Consider the following 12,095-nt stretch of genomic DNA (forward strand, 5'->3'; position numbering starts at 1 on the left):
TCATGTGTCCTCTGCAACCAATGACTGGCATTGATTGGAGCGGTCACGTGACCCCACGTCAAACAGAATGTTGACGTGAGCAGAGCCGGTGGGGCAGCGACTGAGCTGGAAGCCAGCAGTTTTTTTTTGTTTACTTATAATCCCTATACTGCGATTTATGCATACATAATCTAATTATTCATTTTGGTTCAGTAGATTCTGTTAAAAACTTACTTTTAAAATATGTAAATTGCCTTGCTACCAGCAAGTAGGGCGGCTACTTGCTGGTAGCAGCCGCATCCTCCTATCCTAAAGACGCCCCCGCCGCATGTTGATTGACAGGGCCAACGAACTGGATCATCCTCTGGCTAGTCCTGTCTGCTATCAAGATCTCGCGCCTGCGCTGAAACGGTATTCAGTCAGTGCAGGCGCACTGAGAGGCGGACACTCGCTCGGCCGCTCCATCCTCAATGCGCCTGTGCCAATGACGTCATCGAGTACAACCGGAAGAGACGGGTGTACTCGACGTCGCAGGCGCATTGAGGATGGAGCGGCCGAGCGAGCGTCCGCCTCTCAGTGCGCCTGCGCCGACTGAATACCGTTACGGCGCAGGCGCGAGATCTTGAAATGTAAAAATTACAATACATTTTAAAATATGCTTAACCTAAAAATGTGCTTTTCATTTCCTGATGACACATTCCCTTTAAACAAATATACCAATAATTAAAATATATATTTTTTGTGTGATTTCCTTTATTTTGGGGGTTATATTACAATAATATATTTTATTTTTTTAAGCGTAAATATGAGCGCCCAAGGAAGTCCAACAGCATCCGCATTTATGAATCTCATGTTGGAATTGCATCACCAGAAGGAAAAGTAGCATCCTATAAAAATTTCACATACAACGTGCTACCAAAGATAAAGGACCTTGGTAAGTTGAAGAAAGAACGGTTTGTGCCTGCTGCTTCCTCACATTGTCTACTGATCAATATATGTTCCATTTTTAAAGCAATAAATGTTCACCCCGTGTCATTTCCTCCTGAAAGACATTTTATGGACTGAAATACTCCTCATAGGCTCATGTTGACTGATACATTCAGTCTTCCGCTGCTATTCTATTCTAGGTCCCTTCAGCCTCGGGGAATTTAGACCTTTTAGTTTTCAGAGGGAAAGTAAACATTGTTTTATGTCTTGGCCTTAAAGGTATTTTCCGAGATTGGAAGAAAATTTACTAAATGAAGGAAATAACTAGAGAACCTATACTCTCCTGATAAATCCCCATTGATCTTTGTTTATCTTGCCGCACGGATGATGTGCCCACCTACCCTCATGGCCACTGCAGCCAGGAAATGGCCTCAGCAGCTTTGAGCTGTACACCATTGACACTACACCACTGACACTAGTGGTTGGCTGGGTAGTCATCTTATTTCTACAGCAAGGTAAATGAAGACCAGCAAGGGTGTGACAGCAGATACTTTTTTTATTTTTTATTATGAGAATAGGTTATTTTGTTAATTTACTCCACTTTTCCTTAGAACCTGGAAAATGATATGGTTTGAATGTTTTTATGCCTTTAAATTAGCACCTTCAAGCAGGATCAACCCTATTAAACCAATCATACTACCTGATAGCATTGAGCCTGCTTATTGAAATTACCTCTTTCTTGGGGAAAAATTGATTGGGGAATTCCCAAGAACAAAATACTTTATTTTTTTTATTTATTTTTTATGCAAATGATGGCTTCAGTGCACAGAGACAGCTAAGGTGCACTGAAGGGCTATGCCCCTCCCCTTGGTGCACTGAAACCCTCATATGCATTTGTCTTGCAAGCCCTCTCCAGAGGACCTTGCAAGTTTCGAAGTTCAGTGACCTCACTGTGCCGAAAAGAATCTTCACAAATTCAATTTTTAACAATTTATGGATTGATGTTTTGACAATCATTGAGGTATTTGCATTATCCTGGGAGCCCCTAGGCTGGTCAGTGCATTAGATCACCAGGGATCTTGTGATTAAAGGGTTACACCCTTAGTAAGGCTAGTTTCACATCTGCGGCTGTCCTCTGACAGGTTGTTCCGGTATAGAATGCCGGGAATCGGACGGACAAAAACCATTGTACGCAGAGGTTTTTGTCGGACTGATTCCCGGCATATTTACAGGCTAGTGGGCAGATATCTGCCGGATCCCATTATAGTCAATGGGGTCCGGAGGGCCGACGGCTGTATCCAACAATGACGGATCCAGAGAACAGCTACAGATGTGAAACTAGCCAGAAAGAACTGAACAGCTGCGCACCACTGTTTCCGTAATTCCCATAGCAGTGACTGGGAGCTGCACAAACAGCCAGAAATGGTGTAACTCGCTGTGCTATGTCGTTTGTATAGGTCCCATTCACTGCAATGGGAGTTATGGAAACAGTAATGCACAACCTGCACCTACTATGATTACTCTGATCTCAGCCGTGAAAGGCGAAAGATGAGTTCAAACTTCAATTATTTGATCAGTTATTTACATCAGTTATTGTGACCCAAAACCTGTAGTGAAGCCTACACAGAGATGAGGTATAAGGGAAAGAGCTGCGCCTGTTCTGTGTTTTTGACCGCAACTAGTTTTGGCACCAATTACAACTAAACAGCACTAAAAGACAACAAAATTATTATTATTTTTTTTCCTTTGAAACATGATTTATTAATTTTTATTTTAGCAAAAGAAAAAAAAAAAAAGTTTATAAATAGGTTAGATGTAGTCCAAAATGGTGCAGTTGAAAAAAATTATCTTTCAACTCCCCCTCCCCCACCAAAAAATGACTAAGACTTTATATAGTTAGATCAACAGAAAGGAAAAAAAAATAAAAAATTACTTTTAGAGGTTGTCCGAGTTTAATAAAAACTCAGACAAAAAAAGAAACAATCCTTACCTTTTTTCTCCCCTTCCTCGATCCTTCCCTGGCTGTAGTGGTGGTGTTTCATGCACACAGGCCACCGTGCAGCCAGTCACTTGCCTCAGCAGTGAAATCTGTCTGCTCGGAATGTCACCGCAGCAGCCAGTAAAATGATTTCAGCATCAGGGAAGACCGGCGCGCAGCTTTGGAAGAAGGAGCGGTGAAAAAGGGTGAGTATTTATTTATTTATTTATTTATTTATTTTATTTAACTCTGACACAAATAAAACATTTGTTTATTGAGACCTCCAAATGGGCCAGTCTATAAGGGGTTAACCACTTCACCGGCCTAGACCACTAGGGATGTTACCATGCCTCTGCAAGAGAAACTAAGATCATCTGGCCTAGGGCTGAAACGATTAATTGATTTAATCGAGTAATTCTACACGAAAAAATTCTCGATGCTAATTTTTTGCATCGAGGATTCGTTTGTGTCATGTGACCACAGAGCGGGAGTAAAGCACTTGCTATTACTTACCGCTCCATGGTCACCCGCTGGTCTGCACCACGCTGCACTTTCTTCCTAACACATCGTCAGGTCATAGTGCACATAAGCGCGCACTATGAGCCAACGCTGTGTGACGTCAGGACATCAGTGCAGTGCCGCGCAGAGAAGAAGATGCAGAAGCTGTGGAGCGGCGCCCCTAGAGGAAAGGTAAGTACTGTCGCTGGGGACATGGCTGGGAGGGGGAGATGGGGGCACGGGGGGGCAGTTGGTGGTGCAAGCTGGTGGCACTGGGGGGCAGTTGGTGGCACTGTAGGGCAGTTGGGGGGGCAAGATGGTGGCACTGGGGGGCAAGGTGGTGGCACTGGGGGGCAAGCTGGTGGGAAGCTAGTGGCACTGGGGGGCAAGCTGGGGGCAGCTGGTGGCACTGGGGTGGCAGCTGATGGCACTGAGGGGGCAGCTGATGGCACTGGGGTGATGAAGAGCTGAAAGCACTGGGGGAATGAGCTGATGGCACTGGAGGGAACTGATGCACTTGGGCATCGCACAGGGGGGAAGGGTGTTGGGGACTGATGGCAGGGGGTCTGAGTTTTTATAAAGGAAAATAGTCTATTAATTCGTGTTTTCTTATTAGATTACTCGATTAATCGTAAAAAATAATCAATAGAATACTCAATTTCTAAAATAATCGTTTACTGCAGCCCTAATCTGGCCAGACAAATAGCTGCAAAGATTATAGTAGTTTTTTTTCCCGCATATATACTCTTTTATCTATTCATATATACGTTTAATTATAACAAGCTGAAATCAACACCCTGAGAATAATTACAATCCGTTCACACTTCACCAGGAACATTATGACAGAACGTTCAAAAGTCAGGAGAAAAAAAATGGAGTTTTCTTCCTTTGCTCTTATTAACCTGAAGGTTATTCGTTTACTGATATTAATCATTTCCCCTCCGTTTGAAGGAAGATCTCTTTACAGGCATTAAAGTTTTTTCTGAAGAAGGATTTGTTCTAACTTCTGTGGATTTATTACTTTAACCGTTATCCCTTGTCCCTTCAGCTTTCCTTCATGTCCTATCACAAAATAGGAGTATTAACTATGCGACAAATGCAGCAAAGGGAAAAAACTTTTTTTTTTTCCTCATATTTTCATGAGGTGTTTCTTTTACACAGAGTAAGGCAAATAAAAAAATTAAAAAAATGTAAAAATAGGCTTTTATGCCTGTTCTTTTCAAGAGCTTCCTTCGGGAAATTGCATGTGATAAGGAATGTGTAATGATTAAAGATATAAGTGCAATGTGTTTGAAATGTATTTACAGAATAGAAGCCACGGCCGCGCGTAAGGTGTAGTACAAAACAATCAATTACTTCTGCCGCCTTTCATGATCTACCTTGTAAATATCAAAAGTGCACGTGAGGTTCAGGACATGCAGATGGGCATAGTTAATATTCACAAGTCAAATTGGATTTGGATTTGCATCTTCCTCGTTTTCATCTTATTAAAACAGAAAAATGCTACCGTTTGGGCTCCTTAGGACATCGCCAAGCGACCTTTGAATCATTTACATGAAGGTCATTAACGTTAAAATATTAAGCCGGGCTTTAATTTTAGACAGCAGCCTGCAATGCTATTTACATTCTAATGAAACATAGCTAGTTTTAAATTAACTTGGATTATACACGTTTTATTTTTTATTATTATTATTTTTTTTTTTACGTTGAATATTCTCGCCTGTATCTACTGCAGGGAGTTATGCCTATTGCCTCTCGTTGGTTCTAGAATAATTTTATGTTTATCATCATATTATTTTTTTTCCTCCCTCTTATTCATTTTTATCTTTTTGTAACTTATAAATATTCATCGTTGAATCATAGTTAAGTGGAAAGATGGCAGCATGGAATATTAAGCGCTATACAAAAGTACCGTATGTGGGTTACCGTACCGTAAGGTTAGAATTGTGGAATATAGTAAGAAAATCCTCCGCAATTCACCCACTGAAGACAGTTTCCAATCACAATTCAATAATGTCACTTCATGGTGTTGGCTTTTTTAAGGGGGTTGTCTCACTTCAGCAGATGGCATTTATCATGTAGAGAAAGTTAATACAAGGCACTTACTAATGTATTGTGATTGTCCATATTGCCTCTTTTGCTGGCTAGATTCATTTTTCCACCACATTATACACTGCTCATTTCCAGGGGTTATGGCCACCTCTGCAGTGCAGATACGAGGTGGCCGGGACACGGCAGCTGCTGCGCATGCGCACTGTGCAAGCTTCCGTGGTCCAGACCATCAAACAGGCAGGCTCCTTTTCCTATAGTGTGCAAGCACAACCACGGTGGTGGGTTACAGGGTGGTCTTGACCCCTAGAAACGAGCAGTGTATAATGTGATGGAAAAATTAATCAAGCTAGCAAAAGAGACAATATGGACAATCCAATACATTAGTAATTGCCTTGTATTAACTGCATGATAAATGCCATTTGCTGAAGTGATACAACCCTTTTAAAGAAGATTTTGTGGCTTTTTAGTGTTGGTAATTTTGTGAAGATATGTGCAGAGGGACATAAGTGCCATGTGTGTACTTACTGAACAGTTTTTTTTATATGGAGTGTGCTTGGGTGACATAAAAAAATAATAATAATATATATATATATATATATATATACACACACACACACAGTACAGACCAAAAGTTTGGATACACCTTTTCATTCAAAGAGTTTTCTTTATTTTCATGACTATGAAAATTGTAGATTCACACTAAAGGCATCAAAACTATGAATTAACACATGTGGAATTATATACATAACAAAAATGTGATGTATGAAAAAACTGAAAATATGTCATATTCTAGGTTCTTCAAAGTAGCCACCTTTTGATTTGATTACTGCTTTGCACACTCTTGGCATTCTCTTGATAAGCTTCAAGAGGTAGTCACTTGAAATTGTCTTCCAACAGTCTTGAAGGAGTTCCCAGAGATTCTTGGCACTTGTTGGCTCTTTTGCCTTCACTCTGCGGTCCAGCTCACCCCAAACCATCTTGATTGGGTTCAGGTCCGGTGACTGTGGAGGCCAGGTCATCTGGTGCAGCACCCCATCACTCTCCTTCATGGTCAAATAGCCCTTACACAGCCTGGAGGTGTGTTTGGGGTCATTGTCCTGTTGAAAAAAAAAAGGATGGTCCAACTAAACGCAAACCGAATGGAATAGCATGCCTCTGCAAGATGCTGTGGTAGCCATGCTGGTTCAGTATGCCTTCAATTTTGAATAAATCCCCAACAGTGTCACCAGCAAAGCACCCCTACACCATCACACCTCCTCCTCCATGCTTCACGGAACCAGGCATGTAGAGTCCATCTGTTCACCTTTTCCGTGTCGCACAAAGACACAGTGGTTGGAACCAAAGATCTCAAATTTGGACTCATCAGACCAAAGCACAGATTTCCACTGGTCTAATGTCCATTCCTTGTGTTCTTTAGCCCAAACAAGTCTCTTCTGCTTGTTGCCTGTCCTTAACAGTGGTTTCCTAGCAGATATTCTACCATGAAGGCCTGATTCACACAGTCTCCTCTTAACGGTTGTTCTAGAGATGTGTCTGCTGCTAGAACTCTGTTTGGCATTGACCTGGTCTCTAATCTGAGCTGCTGTTAACCTTGCAATTTCTGAGGCTGGTGACTCGGATGAACTTGTCCTCCGCAGCAGAGGTGACTCTTGGTCTTCCTTTCCTGGGGCGGTCCGCATGTGAGCCAGTTTCTTTGTAGCGCTTGATGATTTTTGTGACTGCACTTGCAAGTTTTCCCAATTTTTCGGACTGACTGACCTTCATTTCTTAAAGTAATGATGGCCACTCGTTTTTCTTTACTTAGCTGCTTTTTTCTTGCCATAATACAAATTCTAAGTAAAGAAAAACGAGTGGCCATCATTACTTTAAGAAATGAAGGTCAGTCAGTCTGAAAAATTGGGAAAACTTTGAAAGTGTCCCCAAGTGCAGTCACAAAAACCATCAAGTGCTTCAAAGAAACTGGCTCACATGCGGCCCGCCCCAGGAAAGGAAGACCAAGAGTCACCTCTGCTGCAGAGGATAAGTTCATCAGAGTCACCAGCCTCAGAAATCGCAGATTAACAGCAGCTCAGATTAGAGACCAGGTCAATGCCACACAGAGTTCTAGCAGCAGACACATCTCTAGAACAACTGTTAAGAGGAGACTGTGTGAATCAGGCCTTCATGGTAGAATATCTGCTATCAAACCACTGCTAAGGACAGGCAACAAGCAGAAGAGACTTGTTTGGGCTAAAGAACACAAGGAATGGACATTAGACCAGTGGAAATCTGTGCTTTGGTCTGAGGAGTCCAAATTTGAGATCTTTGGTTCCAACCACCGTGTCTTTGTGCGACGCAGAAAAGGTGAACGGATGGACTCTACATGCCTGGTTCCCACCGTAAGGCATGGAGGAGGAGGTGTGATGGTGTGGGGGTGCTTTGCTGGTGACACTGTTGGGGATTTATTCAAAATTGAAGGCATACTGAACCAGCATGGCTACCACAGCATCTTGCAGCGGCATGCTATTCCATCTGGTTTGCGTTTAGTTGGACCATCATTTATTTTTCAACAGGACAATGACCCCAAACACACCTCCAGGCTGTGTAAGGGCTATTTGACCATGAAGGAGAATGATGAGGTGCTGCTCCAGATGACCTGGCCTCCACAGTCACCGAACCTGAACCCAATCGAGATGGTTTGGGGTGAGCTGGACCGCAGAGTGAAGGCAAAAGGGCCAACAAGTGCTAAGCATCTCTGGAAACTCCTTCAAGACTGTGAAGTGAAAACCATTTCAGGTGACTACCTCTTGAAGCTCATCAAGAGAATGCCAAGAGTGTGCAAAGCAGTAATCAAAGCAAAAGGTGGCTACTTTGAAGAACCTAGAATATGACATTTTCAGTTGTTTCACACTTTTTTGTTATGTATATAATTCCACATGTGTTAATTCATACTTTTGATGCCTTTAGTGTGAATCTACAATTTTCATAGTTATGAAAATAAAGAAAACACTTTGAATGAGAAGGTGTGTCCAAACTTTTGGTCTGTACTGTATAAATGTTTTTGTTTTTGTTTTTTTGGTTGTATTTTACACCCACCCACCCACCCCTACCTTTGATAACCTTTCTAAACCCTGTTGGCCAGGGAAAAGACACTGCTCCACACCATTTTCTTTCCTCCTTGGTTCCAGATGGACAGATGGAGTAACATAGTAACATAGTTTATAAGGCCTGTTATCCTGCAAGTTGATCCAGAGGAACGCAAAAAAAAAAAAAAAAAAACCCTATGAGGTAGGAGCTAGTGTTGAGCGAACTTGTGTTTTAAGTTCGGCGTCTAAAGTTCGGGTTCGGGTTATCAAAGTATCCCGTTATGGATTCCGCTACCACGGACCATAACGGTATTTAGAATCCATAACGGGATACTTCGATAATCTGAACTTGAACTTTAGACGCTGAACTTAAAACAAAAGTTCGCTCAACACTAGTCGGAGCCAATTTTCCCCACTTATGGGGAAAAAAATTCCTTCCAGACTCCAATCAGAATAACTCCCTGTATTAATGACCCCTCACTAGTAGCTATAGCCTGTAATATTATTACACTCCAGAAATTCATCCAAGCCCTTCTTGAACTCTTTTAGTGAACTCACCATCACTGCCTCATCAGGTAGAGAGTTCCATAGTCTCACTGCTCTTACCATAAAGAATCCTCTTCTATGTTTGTGTACAAACCTTCTTTCCTCCAGATGCAGAGGATGTCCCCTTGTCACAGTCCTGGGGATAAATAGATGATGGGAGAGATCCCTGTACTGACCCCTGATATATTCATACATAGTAATTTGATCTTCCCTCAGTCGTCTTTTTTTTCTAAAGTGAATAACCCTAATTTTGATAATCTTTCGGGGTACTGTAGTTGTCCCATTCTAGTTATTACTTTAGTTGCCCTCCTCTGAACCCTCTCCATCTCTGCTATGTCTGCCTTGTTCACAGGATCCTAGAACTGTACACAATACTTCATGTGTGGTCTGACTAGTGATTTGTAAAGTGGCAGGACTATGTTTTCATCATGGGCATCTATGCCCTTTTTGGTGCAACCCATTATCTTATTGGCCTTTGCAGCAGCTGCCTGACACTGGATTCTATAGCTTAATTTGCTGTTCACTAAAATTCCTAGGTCATTTCCATGTCAGTGTTACCCAGTGTTTTACGATTTAGAATGTACAGGTGACTTGTAAGGTTATGCACATAGGAAGGAATAATACATTTGTCAGTGTTAAACCTCATCTGCCACTTCTCTGCCCAAGCCTCCAATATATCCAGATCCATCTGTAGCAATATACTGTAATCTTCTGTGTTAATTACTTTACACAGTTTAGTGTCATTTGCAAAAATGTATATTTTACTGTGCAAGCCTTCTACAAGATCATTAATAAATATATTAAAGAGAATAGGACCCAATACTGACCCCTGAGCTACTCCACTGGTGACAGTGACCCAATCTTAGTGTGTACCGTTAATAACCACCCTCTGTTTTCTATTACTGAGCCAGTAACTTACCCACATACAGACATTTTTTCCCAGTCCAAGCATTCTCATTTTATATACTAACCTTTCATGCAATACAGTGTCAAATGTTTTGGAGAAGTCCAGATATACAACATCCATTGATTAAATTAGTTTGACATGACCGATCCCACATGAAGCCATGCTGATATGGCGTTATTTGCTTATTTTCATTGAGGTACTCCAAGATAGCATCTCTTATCTCTTAATCTTCAAACAGTTAACTCATCGGCCTATAGTTTTCGTGCTCTGTCTTTGGACCCTTTTTGAATATTGGCACCACATTTGCTATACGCCAATTCTGTGGAACACTCCCTGTCAGTATAGAGTCCTTAAATATCAGAAATAAGGGTCTTCCTATGACATTACTTAATTATTTTAGGATACAGGGTTTATGCCATCTGGTCCTGGCGATTTGTTTATTTTAATATTTTTAAGGCACCACTGTACTTCTTCCTGGGTCAGACAGGGCACTTTTAATGGGAAATTTACTTATTGCATTCTGCATTTCATCTGACAGTTTATTTTCCTCAGTAAATACAGTGGAGAAAAAAATATTTAATAGCTTTGCTTTCTCCTCATCTCTCTCTGCAACTCCCTCCTCATCACTCTGTAGAGGGCCGACACCTTCAGATTTATACTTTTTACCATTTATATATCTGTAGAACATTTTAGGGTTGCTTTTGCTCTTTGGCAATTAATCTCTCGGTCTCTAGTTTGGCTGCTTTTATTTGTTTTTTTACATATTCTATTTTTTGCCTTATAGTTTTTCAGTGCTTCCTCACTACCCTCCTTTTTTAGTGATTTAAATGCTTTCTTTTCATCATTTATTGATTTCTTTACAGTTATATTTATCCACATAGTTTTTTTTCTTGTTCCTTAACCTTTTATTCCCACACTTAGATTTTAGGATGCTTTTAAAAATATCCCATTTTGTGGCTGTATTTTTGTTTTTAAGGACTTTGTCCCAGTTATTTAGGCCTTACGCCTCTCTTAGTTGGCTAAATGTAGCTTTTTTGAAGTTTGGTATTTTTTTGTTCCTCCCTGAAGAAACACTCTTTTGAGTGAGCTATGCTGTGAGCGCCCGTCCAGCCTTCCGACTGCCAAGAAGTTAGTAGTAAGTAGTACAGCGCTGGATTTAAGATGATTTGAATACTTTAAGAATACCCACAAGTTAGATATGATTATACTACAGTGAGCGGGGCCCGGTGTACTAGAATAGTGTCTGCATTGGGCCCCGCTGCCATTACAGAACCAGATGCCGGCCCCCAGCCCCTCCTCCCTCTAAGCTGATACACCCGACGGTCACAGCATTCGCCCCTTAAGACTTTTGGAGGGGAAAAGTGCATTCTATAGGGTGAAAAATAAGGTATATCTTCTCGGACTGTGAGCTTTAGACAGGACTTTACATAAAGGCAGACCCCTCCCCCTCACTGGTTTTTGTGATCCTTTCTAAACAGACTGTAACCCTGTATGTTAACCGCCCTGTCATAGCTATCATCCAGCCATGTCTCAGTTATTCACACTATGTCATAGTACTCCTCACACATCACTAATTCCAGTTCACCAGTGAGTTCACTTGCTGCAGATGTGTTGTAGAAATGCATTCATCTCTCATTCATATGATTTGGGGTGTACATCTACACTCATTGAGGAAAAACAATTAACACACCCAGATAGAAATGCCAGATTGGTGCTAAACTCGGCATGCAGTTATGTCTTAGGCAGATATGTAAATGATTACAGGTGTGGTGTAATTAGACACTTGATCTTGAGCTTGCGGAGGCTTCTTTTGGGTGAAGTACCTCTTGGTGACAGATTGTTGACTTCTAGACATGCCTCCACGACGCACTCAAATACATTTTACCCTGTTGACAGACTTTGAGAAGGGGACTGAAATAAACAGGATGGTCATTTCAACAAATTGCCCAAGATCTAGTCTGTTCTGACCTCGCTGTTAGGCTCTGGATGGCCCTTACAGACCACAAGTTCAAATATTCAGACCACAAAGATTCTTTGATCCACTGAGAAGCACGAGCAGCTCCCACAGTTTAGTTGTCCACCATCCAGACACAGGTTGCACCTTCATTACACACCCCTGTCTCTGCCCTGACAATTTTCAGAC

General features: G+C 41.5%; 1 protein-coding gene across 3 annotated transcripts in view; it reads left to right on the forward strand.

Moving 5' to 3' along the window:
- The window catches only part of GBE1 (1,4-alpha-glucan branching enzyme 1), a 230,439-nt gene that overhangs the window by 77,645 nt on the left and 140,699 nt on the right, over window positions 1-12,095 (forward strand). For all 3 annotated transcript variants that reach the window (XM_044294121.1, XM_044294112.1, XM_044294132.1), the window contains exon 6: window positions 778-913. In XM_044294121.1, coding sequence (XP_044150056.1) covers window positions 778-913 — 136 coding nt within the window. The remainder of the gene's footprint in view (window positions 1-777; window positions 914-12,095) is intronic.

This window comes from Bufo gargarizans, chromosome 1 (genome assembly GCF_014858855.1).
Source record: "Bufo gargarizans isolate SCDJY-AF-19 chromosome 1, ASM1485885v1, whole genome shotgun sequence".
Lineage (NCBI taxonomy): Eukaryota > Metazoa > Chordata > Amphibia > Anura > Bufonidae > Bufo > Bufo gargarizans.